Source organism: Perna viridis, chromosome 4, assembly GCF_037379345.1.
Source record: "Perna viridis isolate PV_CMFRI_1.1 ecotype Kerala chromosome 4, ASM3737934v1, whole genome shotgun sequence".
Lineage (NCBI taxonomy): Eukaryota > Metazoa > Mollusca > Bivalvia > Mytilida > Mytilidae > Perna > Perna viridis.
Genome location: NC_142448.1, coordinates 14,290,169 through 14,313,501, shown reverse-complemented (window position 1 = coordinate 14,313,501; position 23,333 = coordinate 14,290,169). Strand labels below are relative to the sequence as shown.

Sequence of the window (23,333 nt, the reverse complement as noted above, 5' to 3'; positions counted from 1 at the left end):
GATCCCAGAATTACACATAAATATCTAAGTCACAGGTGCTTCATGACAAATTCAAATCAGCTGATTTTTATTGTTATGTACTGTTTTTTGGTACATGGGCATATATGTACTTTGTTAATCATACTGACAACACTGAGATTATGATTATTTATTTAAGAAATGTAACATTAATTTGTATAACAAATATCAACAGCTTTAATTTCTGTCTAAAAATAAATAACAGTTTACACAATGAATATAACAAAACACACACATGAACACTGTACACATACAAAACAAAGTCAGAAAAGGAAGTTTTCATCTTAATCTATTCCCTTCAACTTAAATAATTGGTCGTAAATTATACTAGTATGTAAATTAACTTGTGTATCAGTTGTCAAATTAAGCATGGAAATATGTCATACAAGCAATGAACCCATGGATAAGTTCTATGTATTGATACAAAATAGTCCATACATATCTTTTTATATGGACATGTTGAATTGATATTATTCTATTAATAGGACAAATGTAGGACTGCTTAAGATTGAGACATTTGACCTATCTTCTTTTGTTTCTAGCTTGGGTCTAATGTGACTTGAGTTTTTTTTCTAATATTTTCACTTTAACATGAGGATATTATATTATAATAAAACAACAAAAAACAACCAATCTATATATTTCTATCATTTTCCCAGATTTCAAACAGTAAAGTAGTGTTAACAACATAATAACATCTAGTTTTGTAAATGTCAAAGATTTTTCACATAAAATCATATTGCATAAAATCAATTGAAATAAATATCAACCAAACATTTAATTATTTGTAATAAACAACAACGACATATGTAAACATGGACTATGTATTATCTGGTTCAACTTAGAAAGACATTTGATGTAATCAATCTTATTATTGTTATATTTTTACATTTATATTCTATGCCATCTACCATTAACACATTAGATCTGTCTGTATACTAGACTTCTGAAGTCAATACTAACCTCTGACTAGCATGCCTCATCTAGATCTACAGAAACAGCTGTCTTTCAATAGAGGAGTCAACATCACAAGAAAAATTGTTCCTTATGATGAACAAAAAGTCATGTCTTGGAAATATTTAAATCCTGGGGACACACCACACTCCATGAAATCAGCAGGAGTTTTTCCCTCAAACTTCCTTGAGGAAGTGTTCAAGTCATGTCTTGGAAATGTTTAAATCCTGGAGACACACCATACTCCATGAAATCAGAAGGAGTTTTACTCAAACTTCCTACTATATGAATAGCACTTGGTGGTGATGCTACATCCTCCTTTATAAAATCATCATCTTCATCCTATTGATAAACATAATTTAGTCAAATATCACGATCGACATGCAACTGACAATTTAGTTGTATTCATTGATAAAATTGGTAGAAAAAAGTAAAACAATATTAACATTTTCTCTTGGTAAAAAAAAAAGAAACAGTGACCCATTAAGAGGTAAAAATGACTAAATCTTCCAAAACAAATTACAAACATTTCTTTGTAACTAACTCATCCACTATTTCTTTTTCCAATGAACGGAAGAATATATAAATGAATTTAATTTAAATATTTGGTGATCTTCGTTTTTTTTCCTTACTCAGAGAGTTGAGTAAAATGTAATTGCAATGTATAAATGGGAATAATACAAAGGCTATAAATCACTTGTTTGTTTGTTTGTTAGTGTTTTACGTCCGAGCAGCAATATTTCAGCTATATTCAGACGATGAACATGAAATTGATGATAAAATGAACATGAAATGATGATGAAATGAAAAAGGGATGGGACACAAGGACAATGGGATCGACAAATTTTGATTGCCACTGGAAATAGGGAGAGGTGGGTAGGGTCGGGCAATTTAGCCTCCTTTGGCGGAGCCCTATGGTTCCTACTCCAGGAGAATACCACAGTAGGGTTCTTTAACGTGCGAGGAACGTGGCATCTTTCCCAACAGGGTGTACCACTATGGTTTGCCGTCAGGTTTTCCATATTATAGCCTGACACCCTCCCAAAGTGATCCCTGGGAGATATCATTGAAATAATTAAACTATACGAGTCAAACTTACTTCATCTTGGCTATCTTCATCTTCAATGGAACCTTGAAATTCTCTGTATAACGGAAGGATAAACTTACCAGACCTTAAATGTAGAGCAGATTGATGTAAGAAAAAACAAGTCATAAGATTGAAAGATATTCAACTTATATTGCAATACATTTGTGAGATTAGGTTTGACCAAAACATCAAATAAAACAATCTATATTATTAGTGCAATACTTTCTGAAAGAATGTATTTGGTAAACCCCCTAATTTTACAACAAACAAGTTTAAAATTAGAAACTATCTTCATCAAACAGTGAAAAGTTCAGTTTCCTTAGTATCCTATTCATTGTAATCAGTATTATTCTGTAAATCATGTTGAATAAGGATGGTAGATAGAATACACAGAATGAAAGGGAATGAAAGTATTGATTTGAAAGCTACCAAAAGTTATCAAATTACAAAGAAAGTTTGCCTATTCATGAATCATGTTAAGCAGCATTTATTATACAAACTTTTACCTGTTCAATATATATGGATCAAAGGGGAAGAATGTGTCAAGAGCATGTCCATTTTGTATAGAACCATCTGATGCTACAGGTAATATCTGTCTATTGTTACGTTCTATAATGGTATCACAAAAAGCTAGCTGGTGACTTCTACAAAACATTGACCATTGATTTCAGTTGATAGGTATTTTTTTTTTGGAAAGTACAATCTTCGTCTATAGATGACAAAGGTTGTATTACCACCAGGCATAGATACTAAACTTGTCAAGATAACCACATCTACATCAAGAAAAATAAAAGAAACTTAATGCTGGCTAAATAATACTTGTGACAATCAAACAGTCTATACATAAAAGCAAGCACATGAAATAAATTTCTAAATACAGAATAGGAACACTCGTTATTGCCAAAAGACAATTATTAAAACTTCAAAAAAATCTGGAGTATTGGATTTGCACTGGTCTAAATTACATCATAATGGTACAAAGCTTTATTTTTTGCAACTTAAGAGCAATGTTTAAAAACAAGGAGAAATTCACAGATGTCATGACTTACCTGGCAACTGAGGCAAAAGTCTGAACAATCACAGGTAAACAAAACTTCAATGGATTCAGTCTACAAGTCACAATTCTCTGGAAGTTTAAATTGGTTGACCACTTTAATCCTGTAAAGTTAACAAAAAATGTCTAAACACCAATGTCACTTGCAAGTAACTATAGTAGTTCTATTTGAATAAAAACTTTTTTTCCACATGAATGAAATAGACCATCATGAAGAAAATAACACAGGTGATCTGGAAAGACCATGAAGACACTAAACTTATGTCCACCAACAGAAAAAATAATGGACTATCATTATGTGCTTGCATCTTATTTTTAATAACTTCAGCTAAAAACAATGCTTTCAAGCCTTTATATCACTGGAAATAAAACAGATACATGTTATTTAAAGACTAATGTGAATACTTTTGGGTACCAGAACGTCTGAGTTATTGAACTCAATTTTTTACATATATATATAAATATAGAAAACTTTTAATGTTTATTTTAAAAAAAGAAATGTTTAACTGCAGTGCAAACACTACAATTTGATCTAGCTTATAGTGAAAGTGAGGTTTAATTAACTTTCAGTAATATTACTCTGATGATTCAGGATTGTTGAATGTTTCCTGAATAATCTATAATGTAATACACCTCAACTGAAGTAATTTCTGTGGCAGACCCATCAAAGAATTTACTAAAAATGATGTGCATGCACAAACATGTCCAATGAGTTCAAAGCACAGCTCATTGCTTCTATTATGAATCACTAAATGGAAGAAAATAATTCAATTAATCTTTGGAAATAAATCATTAATCCTTCTATAATTTCACACAAATATTTGATACAATGTGGTAAACCAAGATTATTGTTACTTGTAAATCTGACTTGGGTCCATATGATTAACATAAGTTATAGAGATCATACCTTTACGACTCTCAAATATGTCTTTACTTCTGAAAACAAATACATAAAGCAGTACTTGAACTACAGCATAGAATGGTCCGTGATGGGTGATGTCAGCATAAAGAGAATCGTCCCCTGTCTGATCTAAGTACTTATGTACCCAGTTACATAGTAACTCAAGGCAAGCTTTCACAGTGCTGAAATATATTTTTTTAAACATCAGTTACCCAATTTCAACAGTAGTGTAATTATATCAAGTAATTGGAATTTGTTTTAACTTGATTTGTGGGACAATTGTTTGGTGTCTTTCATGTAAGGAGAATTGTTTGGTGTCTTTCATGGAAGATTTCTGTACTTGATGTAAGGAAAATTTTTTGGGTGTCCTTCATGGAAGATTTCTATGTAAGGAGACATATCACGGATATATCTACTGTGTAAAACTATGTAAAACAGGAATAACAAAGAAGTACACGTAGCACTCTAAATACATGTACTCAACTTATACATAATGTATGCTGGTTAATACATGTTATAATTACGTGACATTACAAAGGGTACATAGTTATGGTGCTCTTTGAAAAATTACAGAAATGAATATATAATTCACTGGAGTCACTGACAATAGTGGGATATGTCGGGGGAAGGCATACTAAATAAATGACAAGCTGAAAAAGAAAAATATAACAATAAGACAGCAAAGTTATACCTTGCTACATGTATAAAAAAAATTTAAAAAAAAAACATTGATTGGAAAATTCTGATTTGCCCCTGAATAAAATGATAACCCTGAATTTATGGCATTATACTTAAGCTGTTTTTGGAGTAAGGAGAAAATTACATCATCAAGAATATTTTCTTCAAAGAACATCATAATATGATTTAAAGAATGATTGTGAATTTAAATTTGTATTACAATTTCTCAGTATACAGTAGTTATTTTTTTAGTTAAAGATACATCAGTAGCTCATACTCAACACAGAATAGCATAGCATTCCTCCATGTGGACTACTTATAATGCATAATTACATAAATAGTAACTAACCTGATAGGAACAAACATTCCTCTAGACAGAAGACTTCCCATATAACATACAGCTATCTGTCGATAAACTGCCTGTACTATTGGATTCTGAACCTTCTTCCACAAAAAATCTAAGAATCCATCACAGATAGGCTGTAGTAAAGAAACACATAATATAAGTCAGTCATTCAATATAATATTCAATATAATCACTATATAAACACCTTTTCACTTATCACATTGATAATAATGTACATGTGTATCATGGTGATTTCTGAGCAATAAAGTCTTGGTAACTTATGATTTCATGTTAGCAGTAGTATCAAGAATAGATCAAATTACATAAAATGAGCTGAATTGTTAACACGGAAAAATAACTTCTGAACCATTTTCATTAAAAATATAACTATAAATGAAAAAGATGCTATGCCACAGAGGTAATTGTATAACTTGATACACTGCACTATCTCACCATGAAAATAAAATGCTTCCTGTTTGATACAACAACAAAGATCAAACCCCCGAACAGTTGGGACTAGAATGTACTTACTATTCAAGCTTTTAGTTCAGTTACTGTCTAGACATCAAAAATGCTTATTTTGCTCCCTTTTTCCGAGACGGTTCAAGTATTAACCCCAAACAAATCAATCACAGTTGGATCTTTGTGGTATAAATATCGTGAAACAATATCATAGACATCCAATATGCTTTCACTTGACATATACAGTTAAATCCTATGAAGTGCTTGTTTTTGTTCCTTATTGGTCCAAAACCATTGAAACCATGACCCCAAAAATCACTCACTACTGCCTTTTTGAAACCTTCTTATAATATTTTATAAAGATTAAATATACTCCAGTTATTGTATGAAAACCAAGTGTCCAGGGACGATGACAATACAGAATGACAACATGGACATCGACAACACCATACATGTACATTATATAACCATAAATTGTTCGCTATGATATAAAAAAAGATACCCTGTGATCTTAACCTACGATAGGTTTTGCATATTCATTAGGAGTAAGTATTTGCCAAGTTTGGTCAAAATATGTAGAAGGATGTTAAATCTTGTTAGTAAAATGTTTATTTAGGTGGCAAACAAACTGAACAAAATCAGACACAACAGTAACACATATCATTAGTTTCTGAGTTTTACCTGTTTCAGACTACAGAAGAAGAACATTATAAACTGTACATGACATGATGCATGTGTTGGTAGAATCAAATTCTCAAATATCAGTAACAATTCTCTGTAAACAAGCTTTGTGGCTTCCCAGTTCAATTCACCTAAAAAGGAAAAAAGGCTGACTAATCATATTATCTTTGTCATGAAATTTAATTTCATCAAAATAATCAAGAGGATTTATGACAATGCATTAATTAATTGTATAATGGCTACATAAACTGACAATTCAGAGCCTCCTCATTAATGTTTTGGGGTACATATTTAAGTATTAAAAAACTGAACTGAAATTCAACTATTGCAACAAAAATATTGTGCTACAAAACATTTTGTAACCAGCTGTTGGTGGTGTAATGATTTTAAATGTTTCAACGGTATTATTATATAATTACATGAGCGCTATGAATTAGTAAACATATTAAATTCAAATCAAAATTCAGAAACAATTTTGGAAAGAACTTATATATAAATCTGTCTCCTGAAAAGACTATATCAGTTTTACATGATTAAAGTATTACCAGCATCATTGATATTTGCCTTAAATGAAAGAATGATAACTACGACTGTCAGTTACCAATCCTAGAAAGACAACCAATGTAATCTGATTGGTCGTAATAGTTAATTAAATCATTTACTTCTATATATAATTTGAGTAAATCTACAACCACAGCTAATAAAACAAAGTGATATCGTTTCTTAAAATTGAATTTCAACCATGAAAGGATGAGGGTCCACAAGGCCTTGTTCTGCTTACTGAAATAATTGGTAAAAAAATTATCATCAATTTGGAAGAAAACTAAATAATAATGTAATACATATTGTAAATTTTCAATTTTATGCATTCAGTTTGTGATTTAAAGAGTAACAATACAGAAACGGATGCACAAAAACCGTCTGGAAGGCTATTCTGTAAATAAAATAGCATTTTTTCACCCTTCTGCCACTTATTTTATAGTGAGATCCAGCATTAACCAAAAAAGATTGAAACTGAAAGTGTGCATTTATATAGTCTTTCTACGGGAAAAAGGATTTTCTGGTTAACGCTGGATCTCCATGTGCATTAAAAAAAAACCTTAGAAAATCACGCTTAAAATCGCTTCAAAAATGACTAAGTCCAACTTTACTTGTACATGTATCATGTGACCTAGCTAAATCTCACATGATTAAGCACCTGGCCATTCTAATTACACTGTAGCAAGAGGAGTAGATATATTAATTAAAGATCTTTCATCTCACCTTTATGCCAAAGAATGAAAAAAATAATCTTTGATCAGATGTTGATTTTGATATAGCCACTGCTATGAACATGCATGCATGTACGTGAATGTACTTATATACTTTGAACCGTGTTACTGTCCTTTACGTGGGATTTTATCTATTGATTTAATATTTGAATCCAACAGTTTTGAATATCTTTTTGCAGTAATACCCGTATAAAGCTCCTCGAAAAAAGATTGTTCTACATTATGATTTACTTTTGCGTGGAACTAAGTACAAAAATGAAATGCTTTAAATAAGGTTGTATAAGCATTATAGTGTATAGAAACCTGTAGCATACTGTTTAAAGATAATTTTGTTTGTAATAAATGCTGCAAAGCATTTTATTTCCTTATGCGATTGGGCAAAATTGGAAACACTGTTATAATATATATCAAGTGCGAATAAAGCTTTTTAATTGCTTCTGTTTTTATTTTGAAAGTAGAAAAATTAACAGCCGTTTGCATTGTTTGCCTGTAAAAAAATCCAGGCTCTGGGTATTTATCTATTACAATGATTTAGCGCAGTTCGATACAAAGAAATTCTTTCAAAACTGCTTTATCCGGGAAAAATCTTCAATACATATACATTTATAATGCACGCATATCAAACATGTCCTTACATGTATTCGATATTGCAAATTTAATATATGCAAAATGCTGGTCAATTGTACACAATTTTGTATGTATAAAATCCTGTTGCTTAAGTTTCTTGTATATAAAGTAAATATTCCAAGATTTTTTTCATATTTAGTGTACACCTACACATATGCCAAAAAACATGCAGACACTTAAAATACCTGTTTTTACATCAAAGCTGTTACCTGAGGAAGTACTATGATGCTCCACTCAGGAGGAGCATGGATGTACATGTAAATTCTTCATGTTTATGTGTAAATATTTGTGCTTAATAGCCGACATGTAGTTTTAGTATTTGTTATAACAGGTCTTAAATAATATTTGTGCCAAGCAGTCCTTTCATGCTAATTGTTGTCTGAAGTTCAGCTTTTTGTCGGTTTATCGAACATTTAATGTAAATTTTAGCATCTATATTTTATGTGAACGAAGTTGTCTTTTATTTTAGTCAGCTGCATCCTGTGTTACGTTTGTACTTAATCCATGTCTCCAAAATTTTGTTATCCACCTCTTGAAAATATTAGAAAAAAAAGCAAAAACAGGCGTGTCATGGGTGGTGGATTTGATGAAGTGCGACAATGCCTATACATGTAGGTTTCAGGTTAAATAAGTATGGTCTGGCCGTGAACCATCTGAGGTTTAGTGGTATGAATATCCACGTGACATTTATTGAAACAAGTTTCAAACCCAAATTTAAGATATGCCAAGCTTTCATGTATTTTAGCGGAGATACAGTTTGCATTGATGTTAATCTTGGGAAACTCTACAAAAGGAGACCCCTGTTATTTTTATCAAAATTGAAGTGCCCCACCTCTGGGCCTCTTACCTTCCCAGTTTCATCCCCATTATTTTGACTGATGAATAGCGAAAATCTTGAAAGCGGCAGAACTTAAGCTCCCATCAGCTCCCACCTGGAGACGGATAATATCGTTGAAGAATGTATGATAAAATGTTCGAAGGCTCAAGCCGAAATCAACCAATAGCGGGAGGTTAATTACCTATATAGATGTATTTTTTTCAAACTTTAATTTACAATTAATCGTAATCATCAATTCTAATAAAATAATGTTTCATTTTTATTTCTCTCATTTATTTATTTTAAAACTTAGTAAATATTGTAGAAATTATTGATTTAACTAAAAGTATTGATAAGTTTATTAACAATGATTTGTGCATGTACATGCTTATTATTTTTCCGCTATTGTACTCGGAACACTTTTAACACTTTGCTCAGGGATCTGTCTGCATGTTTGGCTGTCTGTCTGTCTGTCTGTCTGTCTGTAGTTAACCACGAGAATCATTATTGACTTCTAAGTGGTTATGAAGATGTATATAGCCACTCATGCAGAGTTATTAGTTGAGGAGAAACAGTAACACATGATTTGTATATTTGCCCAATCTCGATGTGATGATTCTGTTTTCAGCGTAACATACTCTGAGACTCAATGATTTTATACTTTTTTTAAATTTTATACAAGTTTGATTCAAGTAAAACGATATTTTACGGAAGGGGAGACAAAAGTGGTTAACTGCCTTAAGCTTTATAAAATGTAGAAGTTACAAGGCAAGTGTGACTGCACCAATTCGAAACTACCTAACGAATTGTTACATCAGGCACTGAAGATGAATTAATATATATACCTCCTTAATTTGAAGCTTCAAAGTTCAATTCATGCGCAAACCAAAAAAATTACATACAACATTTTTCTGGATGATTCTAGAACCCAAACCTATAAAATATTGATACTACATGTGTGATATGGCAACATATTTATATTTAATTGATAAAAATCACACACATCAGATAGACATTTAACACATGAGAACTACGTCATACTTCTATACCTCAACCACCAAGTTTTCCTACACATTTTGTTCCTACATAAGTCTAACAAATTGTGTAAAACATATCACTAAGGTGTAACTGTTTTTTTCTTTATTCAACATATGCTAATTGAATATGCATATTACTTTGTTTATTTCATATAAAAACAAAATAAATTTTCTCTTTTGATTTCGTTAAAAATGATGATGAAATAAAGTGTTTTTATTTAAAAATGGAACAATTTTGAGTTTATTAAAGGGAGATAATTTCATTTCTTCTAATAGGCACTACAATGCCTTAGGTACCCTCATCCTTTAATACCTGAAATAGAGGAATAGACAGTGTTTTACTTTAGACTGGTTCTTACCATCAGTATAACAGACATTCTGTATGTATCTAAACATAACCTCCATCAGGACATCCAGTTTGTGAGCCTCTTTATGAGTCATTTTTTTAGGTTCTAATTTGCTATGGTCATCAACTGGTGTTGCTATCTCTTTCTGGGCTGTAGCATCATCCTATGAAAATATATTCTGGTTAGTATGCATAAGGTATAGTAAACTTCACTAAGTCATTGAAAAAGTACAGACTCAACAGGATTGCTTTTAATAAAAGTTTAAGAGCTTTCAGAGTCAAATTCACACATCTTTCTTAAATACATGTAGCTTTCACAAAGGTATGAATATCAGATACTATAGATTCATAAACTATGGGTGTATTTTTAAGGCTGTTTTGTCATTTTTTTTGGGGGGGAGTGATTTTAATTTTTGTGATGTGCAGAAACATCCTTTATATCAGTTTTGTTAATAATATTATAATGCAAATTTTTATTATTGTGATTTTAAGTCAATCCATAATTTCTGAATTTATGGTATATAAACTGGAAACAGTGAATAGCTTAATTGTGATCACAAATGACCAGAGTATACGACACATTCTACAGACAGGATAAATATATTTGTGAACAGCCATTATCTATACAATCTAAATTGTGCAATCAAGAAAATAATTGCTCTAAGTATCTGAACCATATAGACATAATAGACACCACATATTACCAATATATCTTTGTAAAAGCTGGTAATACCAACCATTTCAAATATAATATCTTCCATATCCATGTCTTCTTCATCCCTCTGTGATTCCTCTATCTCCTCCCTGGGTGATCTCACCTGGTAAAGAAAAATGAACCCTTAATAAGACTTCTTACAATCATAATTCTAAAATGGTAAATTTAAACAATAGTATCAGAACAAGTTTTTCCTTGTAATCTATGCAATAATTGTTTCAGTCCATTAAAGATACTACTTTCTCAAAAAAAAATAGAACATATCTGCTCTTTTTCCTAACTACAAAGCATGTTAAAAATCTATAGTACAGATATTATCTACATAGTCAATTCAAACATGTTCTTTTTTCTTAAATTTTATAAATTCCCCTAACATGTGTACCATAAAAAATGAACAACTGCTATCTAAATTCTCCTAACAAGCAGATCAATATAACTTACATCAAATTTCAGTAATATTTCTACTATGATTTCCATAATTTTCTGTCTCAGGTTGGGTAAATACTGCGTGATCTGTAACAGATTCTTTACGTAACACTCATGGATGTAAACATCTTTGGTTATAAATGGGACCAATTCACTCAACAGTGGTATTAATATTTTAGGTGCCCTACAAAACAGAGCAACAATTATGTTTTATTATTTTAACAGCCACATTGGTTTCAATAAGGAGAATATCCCTGGTTAAACACTTTTTTCAGTTGTAAAATGCCGTATGAGTTCTATTTAAACATTTTCTAAATAAGAATACCATGGAACCTTTTTAAAAAAAAAGTGCAGTATAAGTTTAGTTCCATTCAGGCAATCACACATATGTTTATGTATTATGCCCTAGATTACCATATTCTTCCATGTATTGCTCACTTTTTTACAAATTTTTCTTTGTTCCAGGAGGGGTGTGCGATATACACCAAAACAATGAGTTTTCTAGATTTTTTTTCTGGAGACATAATTTTCAGGTCCATAATTTTCAGGAATCAGAACTGAAGACGTCAACTAAAGACAACAATGAGCCATTTAGTATTTTTGAGAACAGTTTTCTGTGAAATAAACAAATAAAATTTACTGCTATTTGATAGTTGTTTTATCCATCAAAACCGTTTCCTTACATTTCGTAGTTTGTACGAAAAACCAAGACTAGCCTCTTTCAAAACATGCTGTCCAAATTATAACTAGCTTCTTATTATTCTCTCAAAACATGTGGTCCAATTATAACTTTCTTCACCTGTGTACAGTGGAGCGTTAAATACAAAATAACATGAGTGCCAACCTGTCCTCGGGCCTGGTGGAGCATTAAATACACAATACAGGGAGTGCCAACCTGTCCACGGGCCCACTGTCATTTAATTATCAAATAACAATAGATCAAATTAACAGGTGAAACCAATTGTTACTACTTTAATTAATAAATGGCTTTCAAACCCAGGGAAACATAGAGAAATACTTTTATTTAAAATATTAATGATGAAAGGATACATATTTCAGGGAATTTATTGGAATCCTTTCATCTCTAAGTGGTCTTCTGCTGATGATTTTTCCTTGCTTCCCAGTGTGCGTTTTACACGGAAACAAACCTTTTTCAATGAACTCCCTTACCAAGAAGGAGGTACGGGGAATACACAGATGCGGGTAATACACGAAAGAATACCGTACCATATATGGCTTTTTAATCTAAGTTTTATTGATCTATTACATGACTTACATGGGAACAATTTTTATGATTGCTTTAAGGACAAGGTGGACATTGACAAACATGGCCTCATGTTTCTGTTTATCATCTACAGTCATGGAATCTCCACTGTCAACCACTGAAGTTACGGGTACTGGAATATAAATATATCAAATAAAAATACACACACACACACACATATATATAGTGAGTGATTGTTTAAATCCATATTCATAAACATATTCAATTATAGACTTTGCCAATCACCAGAGATCCTGAATAGGTTTCTCAGATATGCAGTTGATCTTATTGATCAGCCTAATTTTAACTTGGTATTGATCAAATATGCAATATTTTGTCTGCATGTCATTTCTTAAAATTATCGTTTATCACCTTATTGAGATGAATTTTACCACCTGAACTTCCAGCATATGAGAGTGAATAAGATGGCGATGATATCATTTGCAAGCAACATCTATGTTGATTATAATTTTTGTGTGTTGTATATGATGTTTTAAATACTGAAAGACACTGAGTGTTATAGGAAAAATTCCTTTTGATATATTCTACATCAACTGTATCATTAGTATGTTACATGCTGCTTTAAATGACTCACAATCAGGAGTCAAACCATGTGCTAAATTAACTAGGGGAATGAATGTAGTCACTGAAATACACTTACTATTTGTTTAATGTGCAATTAAATGTTACGATACCATTTAAACAAATACAATTCATTTGTAAATATTTTATTATTATAAAAGTAACCAATATCACAGATGGTGTGAATTCTGATGTGTGCTTAAAATATATGTTTCTTCTCACTACACAAGCTATTTTGGATTAAATACACAAATCAAGCCATAAATGTATCAAAGAGTAATTACACAAGCCACACTAATCACTGTAAAAACAAGCTTCGATCAAGGAAAGTACTACTTCAAGACATCAGGGTTAATGAACCTCGAAGGCCTATCCATGGGACTAATTAAAAATCTTGAGTTATGCAAGATTTCAATTTATTTGAGTTAGAGTAATCTGAGGTAAAACTGTATTGGAGTAAGGGGACTTTTCCAAGGACTGTGAAATGAGTTTGAGTTATCTGAGATTTCAACTCTTCTGAGTACATCATATGAAGGTTGGACTGAACATACACTGTCTAATCAACATCCTCAACCCAGCCCTCAGGTAATATGTACCGGGTGATATTTACATAAGAAGAACTCACTAAGATTTGACATGAAGTGTCTAACTAGCATCCTCAACCCTGCCCTCAGATAATATGTATGGGCTGATACCAAATTCAAAACAAAAGCTTGATATTCTTTCACCACCTTTGCCTCTCTTGTTGCCCAATTCAATTTCTGAAAGAAAGATAGTAAGAAGTACTAATCAATATCATCATTACTCTTTGAGGTGATTTTTTGTGCAAAACTTTTTTTATAGAAAATTATGTTTGTTTAGCAGTAATATGAACTAAAAGTTACATTACTGACAACAATTCTGTTGGTTTTACATTATTGTAGAACCACCCATTAGTATACTTATTCATATGCATACATTGTTTTTGTTATTGTTATCAATCTGAACTTGTATTTTAATTTTGTTGCTGTTGGCATATACTGTTGACACAGTTAAGTTTTATTACATAGTGGAAGAGTAATCAAGGGAACCAAGGTTATAGCAGTAATCAAAAGAATGTAATCCAGGGACAAAGACCAGACATAGAAAACAGAAACACACAACAAAGAACATAAAGTAACTAAAATCATACATACAAAGTAACAAAAGTAAATGAGCAACTCGGACTCCACTACAAACTGGGAGCATGAACCAGGTGCACCGGTAGGGTAAGCGTCCTCTGCTTTTCTAGAAACACCCGCCAAGTTGCCCATAAAAAGTCAAGTCCAGGGTAGACAAATGAGGAAAGGCAAACTATGACCCATTGAATAAATCAGTTTTCATGGTGCTGATGGATACATTATGACGATCCACAAGTTCATGATGACGACCATAAAACTTCTGTAGTGATGATTTCAATCTTGTAACAACATAACCCTGTTCCAGAAGCCTATTTGTTAGACTTCTAGCGTGATACAAAAAGTCTGAGTAGTTTCGGCAAGCTCTGGCATAACGTATGAGTTGTGATATGAACACTCCATACAAAGTGTAGATTGTTATTTTTTAATCTGCGTTCTCCCCAGGATTTTCAGATAGCGCTGTATTCAGCGCGCGTGACACAACGTTAATATGTTTAGTGTCAAAACATACCACTTTGTATTTAATGTATTATATAAAAAATTATCAGTGCATTAAAAATGTACATTTGTACATTGCTGTTTATGTTTACATAAATCATCTGTAGGTAAATATTTTACCTTTTTCTCCTATTGCACTAATTTTCAAAGTGCCTTGGAAGTATCTGATGGAATAAATACTGTTTGGGAATTCAATATGTTCTTTTATAAGGTAAATCAGCTTCTTTTTGTTGAAAACATGTGATTGTGCAATTATTCAACTTTGCATTTATAAATAGCTACTTGATTTTAAATAGGGTTGAGTTAATTTTTACCATAGTCAGTTTTTATTGGTTCAGTATAAGATAGTAGTATCTGATAGACACCTTCCTTAAAATTAATTTGTGGCCAAGCAGGGTGACTGATAAAGAATCTTGTCGGCAATGTCGTAACTTTTATTGGCTTCAGACACCTGTGCGGTCACACGGTGATCAACTGACTATAGCGTGTTTACTGCTATCAGTTTCAAGAGCTCATTACCTTGTAGGATGCCGTTAATGACCTCGAGGCACCCACGTTTCCTGTTGTAATTGATTTTTAATCTCTAAATTTTAACTTCATAGCACAGCCCTGGTAGCTAGATAGCACAGTACCGATCTTGATAGTGCAGTGCTCAATCTCGATAGTGCTGTAAAGTGCAGCGCCTTAATGGCCTGGGGAGAACACTGTTAATTTGAAGTATTGTTCACCTTTGAAGGTATCTCATTACATTCTTTAGAGTTTGATCAACACAAGGTGAGAAAGTGCTGGTCAGACAAAAATTGCAAATATATCTATAGTCACAGTGTGAAATACCATAGGAGTACTTATACAAATTGTAAGAAATGATTGGCCTCATCCATCTATTAATAAAGCTGTAACCATGAACAATACATTTACAAAATAAAATGAGCATTAGCAAGATTATTGTTACTTAAATTAATGTTATGAAATACATGCACATTAAATAAACAGGTACAATTCCTTGAATAGGGTTTTATTTGAAGAAAAAGGTGTATATTAGAATCTCAATAATAACTACACACGATTAGGGCATTTCACAACATCTAGTGATCAGTATAGAAAGTACACATACTATAATGTCATATTTGTAAACTTTTTAAATTTGATAAAGAGAAACTTTCTATATAAATAATCTCTAAATACTTACAAGCATTATCCCAACTAATACTTCAAAGTCTCTGTCTAAATGGATCACACATTTTCTTATTTCTTTGATGTAGTGTAGAAGTTCACTTGTCTGAGAAATAAAGAGAAAATCAATTTCATAAACATACTGAAGTGTTGTATATATACATGACTATCCCCTACATGGTGTAATGCCAGTATTTGATGCACAGTATTCTATTATTCATGTCGGCTCAAATAAATTAATTTACCACTGTTATAATATATGCTTAAATCACTCACACATAGTAAGGTATAGTATACCTAAAATTCTACTAAAACATAATAATGTTGAATGAGATTGTAAACTCATAGGATTGTAATGTTTTCCTACAATTACACTACAGTATGTGATATTTCTGATGATTTAATCTGTACAGGCTTGACTATTGACTTTCTTAAACAAATATAAGGTATGTGTGCATAACATGAAAATAAAAAGTTTCAAGTAAAACTTTATTTTCAAGTAATTCCTCAATTAGATAGCATTTACAGTACACTGCCAGTGTTTTCATTAGGAACAGGCTGGAGGCCAATTTATATGCTTCGAACACCTGTCTGGCCGGTTCAAGTGGGAAAAATTACATATCATTTAATAAAGAATTAATAAATTTGTCCTGTTCAAATTTTTATTTGACCTTTTAGGAAAAAAAGAGTGAAAACACTGTAATCATTGCATCACAGGGTGTTATGGTATATCTAAGTCCTTGCTTTCACTGAAAATCATTTATCAAAAGCGAAGTAGATATCTGCATTTTTTCTAAAACTTATTAATGTATATAGTATGCTTGTACTACTATACCTCTATATCAGGATCACTTAATCTGCTTGTAAACCAGTCATAATCTTTCCTATATCCCTAAAGTAACAATAAAACGGAGTTTTCAAAAACTAAGTACAATGTAATATAGAATTTTTTAAAGAATTTTTTTTTATTATTTTATCTCTTGATTGCTTGTCGGATTTTGTAAATTATCATTTTATCAACTTTACAAACAAGATATAATTTAAGCAAACTTCCAAGTTAGTGGTCTCTTTTACAATAATAGAGCTAAAATAATCTATATACATGTATGCTCTGCACATTTTTAAGGATGCTTATCTTTCCTTAAAATCTGCCATTTATGGTGAGTACTACTCAGTGTTGAAGGTTGTCTTTACTGTCTAGTTCTATCATTAGGACTGTTGTCTTATGGGTATTCTCACATTCTCCTTCCCTTACCATTGTATTTACATATTGATACGCAGGAAAAACAATTTCACATGATTTTCATCTGAACTGAGAAAATAAATCTTGTGATAGAGTTCATGTGAAATTCATGTGAATCAAGCCTTCTAATGACATTCATTTTAATTTTTTGTGAAGTTCGATTAATATCAATTTCACGTGAAAAATATTTGCCTGGGTAAAGATTTGGATGCAGAACATTTTTTTTGTACATCAACACATATTATTTTTTGTACATCAACACGCATTATTTTTTGTACATCAACACATATTATTTTTTGTACATCAACACATATTATTTTTTGTACATTGACACGTATTATTTTTTGTACATCGACACGTATTATTTTTTGTACATCAACATATATTATTTTTTGTACATCAACACGTATTATTTTTAAAAATTAAATTGATCTTTTTTAATACATTGTCATTAAAAGTTGCATGAAAATCATAGTCATATACATGATTAAATGGTAACTGGTTGTCACCATAAAATGGTGTATGATTGATCAGATGGTACCATAATAACTTCTTTAAGAAACATAACACATTGTACATATAATTATTCATGTTGTTTAACTCTGAGATTTCATAATAATATACCTGTTTATGTTTCTCTAGTACCAACTCAATATTCAGGGAGCCTTTATTGATTGTTGCCATAGCCATCAAGGTTATGTAGTTATGATAAAAAGTGCTCTGTATATTGATATAATACCTCAAAACTACATGTACCCCGAACTGTAACCTTTTAACTTTTTACCACCACTAAGTGTACACTGCAACACAATAAAATAATCATATTTTATCTAACTATAGAGTAAATAAAAAAATGTACCACATTAAATTTATATTTCTTTATTTTTTAATCTTTGTACAGTTAACATTAACAGGTGTAGGCCAAATTTAAAAAAAACAACAAACATGTAGATTCTCATCTCCTGCCTACCCAATATTTTTCATCCCCCCTCCAATTATATTTTTTTTCAAATTTAGGATAATTTCTTTCAAATTGACAGCATTTTTTACTTAAATTGATAAAAAAAACTAAAAAAAAAAAAAGATAGATCTATGCTGCCTGCCGCTAATTTTGAAAATATTGGATGACAATCTAGGGATTTTCTTATGATGTCAATATTGATCCTATGTACATGCACTTTTTCAATTAATACATTTGTAAGTTATTAGTTAGTTCAGCGACGACAACCTCTGATCTCTGACCTCTGACCCAAGCAAGTGCAATCAGTTCCATACAAAAAGGGATATTAATAATGCACCGTATACTTAGGTCTTTTTAGCATCTTTGCACCACATACAGATAACTCATGTTTGTTCACCTTTTTCAAATTTCTCCAACCACGGAAAAATTTTCAGCCATAGCATACAGAAAATTTTAATTTTATTTGGTGTACTGGCTGTACCATAATTAAATTCTTCCTCTGCGTTGTCCAAATGAGGACATGACAGCGACGTTTTTAAGTAGTCTTCAGCCGGTCGTTTTAGACTGCCAAAAAAAAAGCTTCGAGTTTATCCGAGACATTTCTGATCAAATGTAACCTATATATATATCTTTATTTTAAAGATTAGTTGTTGTAAACGATTTTGATCTTTAATGGATGCTGACCGGTATTTACTGGCGTATAAAAAATAACCCTTCACAAACTTCGCACATAACTTATATATTTTAAGAAATTTAAATGCAAACATTGCATACCATGTCTCCAATGTGTGTCTGGTCATCAAATGGACTTCAATTCTAACTCAATATCATACGGTACAGTTAGGAAGTATTAATCAACAATAAATATTTATTTTACGAATATCTTACTATCTTTTCACATGCTATATTTGCCGATCATTAATACCACACGCTTATCTGAGCTGCTGTTTTATTGTGCCAAGGGCTTGGATTTAAGTTGGGACAAAATTAACAATCAAACCGAATTCATGTTGAGTAATCGTAATACCAGTGTAGATTTAGGCAACTGGATTGAGAATTTTTCACAAGTCCCCAGGACTCCCCTGTTGTGATTTTCAAGGGTCCCCAATGAATTTTGAGAGTCAGGGACCTGGGAGCTCGGGTCCCCGAGAACCCTGTCTTTAGTTTAACAAACAATTCTAAGCATAAATACTGTAAATATTTTTTCATGTTATGTAATGCACTGAGTTAGCATGGTAAGTGAATATACTGTAAACAAACCCTAGGCAATGTAATCCCATTTGAGATTCGGTGCTTCAGTGGTGGTCAAAACAAAAAAATATCTCCAGTGCGGAATCCCAAAAGGGATTAGGCTATGATGTAATCCCTTTTGGGATTCAGTGCCCGGAGCTGTTTTCTGATTTGTCAATGGGCGGTCAAATCAGAAAACAGCTCTAGACACTGAATCCCAAAACTCGCAAAAGGGATTAGCTATGATGCACGGTGTATTTGATGAATGGTTCCGAGACGAGAAAGTGTAATGATGTTAGTATTCGTAAGCAAATCTGTTTCCTCGTAAAACTGAATAAAGCAGTAAGCATTTATCTGCTGATATTTACAGGAAAACATACAATTTTATATCAACGCAGGAGCAGCATGTTACACAAATGTGACGCTCTTCGTATTGGAGGTATAGTCTGTCTAATGTTTTCCAACATGGCTGCGCCCATGGCCACACACGTTCGAGTAAAAGTTTTTTTCGAAAACAACGAATTTGACGCATCATGGCTTCTGATCGACACTTCAGATTTACGTACAATGAAGGATGTTCAGAGATATATTTCTTTAAAATTTCTTGGCAAGACAGTTCCGCTGTATCTTACTTTGCAAGGTTGTTTTCTGCCTGACTGGGAAAAATCTGTTATTTTGAGAGATAACGATTGTATAAATGCAAAATGTGTCCACCAAGACAGGTGAGTAGAAATGCCCCAAATGAAAAATAAAAGAATACAACGTGGGAAACCATTTTTATTACAACTTGCCATACTGGCTAGTTGAATATTGATCTTGCTAGCCAAATAGAAATTCAACTAGCAAAATTTTGTTTGTTTTTTTTGTTTGTACTATCATCTGTTTTCTCTTGGATTTGACTATCTTCTGCCATTCTTTTTCTTTCTTCAACTATCTTTTTATTTGTTTCTAAATTTATCAAAAACTTTTCCATTTTCAAATATTCCCTCCCGTTGTCGTTGAAGTTTTTCAAGTACTTAAAGTACTCCATTTCTGAACTCATATAGGAGAGTTCGCCAATCTCATAAGTGACGTCATATTCATTTGCATATTTAAGTGTCAAATTGGTTGGCAAATAAACAACTAAATAAACAATTGACAATTTCATGATTAGAATCCCAATTTTCAATAGTTTATAACTTTGTTATTTTATATTCAATTATGGTTCTGTAAAATATTTCATTTAGATAAAATAATTCATATTATGTATGTGAATTTATAACTGTTTTACTTGAAAAATTCAATTATCTTTAAAAATGAAAAAGTTATGATGATTTAAAGTTGATACCGTATGCCACTTAATGGATGTTTTGCCAACCAAAACCAAATCACAGGTAAGTGATGACATCACGATGAACTCTCCGATTTTAAAAATAAAATTATATTTCAACAGATTCATCATTATGAAACAAGAAAATGTTTATCATTTGCTTCTTGTTCAATTTTATTTTGACAATAAACAACTAATTTGCAAGGTAACATTTCATAAATTACCAAGATAATTTCGTTTGACTATTAATACGAGATTGGAACTGTGGCGTAGGTTTTGGCACATCCCATTTACCGGAAATTAAAATGGCAGATCGTTAAGTCAATAAAATTGTGCAAAATTCACTTGACTTATTCAAGCTAAACTTCTTAATATGTATGGAACATATTTTTAATGTATGATGTTAAGGGATGTTTAACTAAATAAGCTGTTGACTGGTTAACTTTCCTTGGAACTTGCCAATCAAATGATGGTCGCCAAATTGACAAGTGTAAGCTAATGAGAACTCGCTAAATTACACATCTGCTCGTATTTGGCAAGATGGCGAGCGGTGGTTTCCCACACTGAGAATATTACTATTCCTTTTCTCCTTTAGTTATATATCGTTATAGATGTAAGGATATAGGTTACAGACCTTTAATTCAACCAATGAACATTTGGAATGTACACAGAAATTAACCCCTGTTCTTCATAGCATGGTGAAAAAAGTTCTCATTTTATTTGTAAAATTAAAACTGTTTCTGAAAGGAAACATACATGTATTTCTGTACATTTTACAAGTGATTTTGCATCTTGTGATGCATACCTGCCAACTTACAGGATTTAATTGTGGTTTCATGATTTGACCATTTGTCCCACCAACGCGCTTTTGCAGGTCACAAATTTGTCCCAACACCCGGTTTAGTCAAAATAACCCATAAATCTCTTAATTCAAACCCCTAAATTTGTGTTTCAATCTCATTTCTTTGATTAGAAGAGTCATAAATCTGACAAAAGGTGTTAATTGCTGTCTAAACAGGTAAGGGTATGTTTTATGACAGGTAAATAATCTCTGATGCATTATCAGCTGATCAGGGTTATCAATGGTGATTGACAATTAGATAATGAATCCTGATTGGATCTACCACTATTTTATGAACAGCCAACATTTTTTAAAAAACTTATTTCTACTCCACAATTAATTTGACAAATACTGTCAATTTAATGGGTCAAAAATTTGTAGAACAATGTATGTAAACAAATTATAAAATTACCATTATGTTTATACAAAATGAGTTGCCTCCCCTTCAGTCTTCCAACTTTTTTCACATTTCCTGTAATTTCAACAGTACAGTATATTTGCAATAGTGAAAAGAAATACTATTCCTTTTAAATAGTGATGATTTTGGAAATTTGGTAGGAATATTCTTGAATATTTGTTACATTTCCTCATATACTGAGCCTCAAAGCAGGCCTTCAACCGGCCCTATATTTCCTATATTACCTATTAAATCCCTATAAAGGCTGGGTTCAAGTCTGCTACCTCCAACTACTAACATACATTTACTAATAGAATCTCTGTAAAGGGCGGTAGTGTGAGATCTGTAAGGATAGTAAAGACACCATTATCATCATCAAAATCCAGGCACGTAGCTGAGGCCAAATTGAAGTGTAGGCAAAATTACGGCAGGGGGTCTGGGGGCCCCCAGCAGGTCCAGGGGGGGGGGCAAAGCCTTCCAAAGCTCCGGGGAGATAGCATTTTAGAGCATCATTTATGCCTCTCCTGGATGTATTTTATCTCAAAATTTTGAAAAAAAAAATTGGCAAAATTAAGTGCAGGCAAAAGACTACAAAAGACTTTTGCCTAACGGCAGCTACATGCCTGAAATCCCTATCTTTTTGGCAATGCCCTATTGAGTTTTTATATCTATGTGAATTGTTACAGTGTATCCATCTGCACCATGAAAACTGATTTGTTCAACATGTCATAGTTTCTTTTCTCTTTCATCTACCCTGGACTTTTTATGAGCAACTCGGCGGGTGTTTCTAGAAAACCAGGATGCTTACCCTATCGGTGTACCTGGTCCATGCTCCCAGTTTTTAGTGAGTCTGAGTTGTTCATTCGCTTTTGTTGCTTTGCGTGTATGATTTTAGTTACTTTGTGTTCTTTGTTGTGTATGTCTGTTTTCCATGTCTGGTTTTTGTCCCTGGATTGAATTTTTTTGATTACTGCTTTAACCTTGGTTCCTTTGATCACCCTATAATCCATATATTTTTGTTTAAAATAGCCCTTTCCCTATAAACTGAAATTAATTGGTTGAAAATTTTTTTTAAATTTGAAAAATTGAAGACAATTGTAGTATTTTTTTTTCTCAGAATCTGATTTCTTTTTATTACTTCACTCAAGTCTTTGTGATGGACTACAACAACTTGGTACCAAGACAGCTATGGCAGTTTGGAGGTCTGTGGTTACTGAAGATTTCAAGATGTTCCAAAGCTGCCTTGGTTTCCCAGTTG

General features: G+C 32.0%; 2 protein-coding genes across 11 annotated transcripts in view; one reads left to right on the top strand and one right to left on the bottom strand.

The window, feature by feature from the left end:
• Positions 1-133: 133 nt before the first annotated feature.
• Positions 134-20,001, bottom strand: LOC148618976 (RNA polymerase I-specific transcription initiation factor RRN3-like). 5 transcript variants are annotated; one of them, XM_088578426.1, is made up of 16 exons: positions 19,909-20,001; positions 17,962-18,137; positions 16,930-16,986; positions 16,111-16,200; positions 13,892-14,027; positions 12,697-12,817; positions 11,436-11,604; positions 11,017-11,097; positions 10,293-10,443; positions 6,182-6,312; positions 5,042-5,172; positions 4,021-4,196; positions 3,109-3,217; positions 2,566-2,703; positions 2,072-2,144; positions 134-1,314 (listed from the first exon to the last, which is right to left on the bottom strand). In XM_088578426.1, the coding sequence occupies exons 2-16, from the start codon at positions 18,025-18,027 to the stop codon at positions 1,171-1,173; spliced, it is 1,773 nt and encodes a 590-aa protein (XP_088434552.1). In that variant the 5' UTR covers positions 18,028-18,137; positions 19,909-20,001; the 3' UTR covers positions 134-1,170. The 5 variants fall into 5 exon arrangements, with proteins under 5 accessions (XP_088434552.1, XP_088434555.1, XP_088434553.1 ...); XM_088578429.1 differs by having other exon boundaries at positions 19,897-19,958; XM_088578427.1 differs by lacking the exon at positions 19,909-20,001 and adding an exon at positions 19,559-19,775.
• LOC148618974 (uncharacterized) overlaps positions 19,734-23,333 on the top strand; it is a 16,293-nt gene continuing 12,693 nt past the window's right edge. For 5 of the 6 annotated variants that reach the window (XR_015921503.1, XM_088578422.1, XM_088578423.1 and 2 more), the window contains exon 1: positions 19,762-20,250. Coding sequence is in view for 5 of the 6 variants with exons in the window: in XM_088578422.1 (XP_088434548.1) it covers positions 19,790-20,250 (461 nt within the window). In the remaining variant the exon portion in view is untranslated. Of the gene's footprint in view, positions 20,251-23,333 lie in introns of all 6 variants that reach the window. The other variant, XM_088578425.1, reaches the window with a different exon arrangement.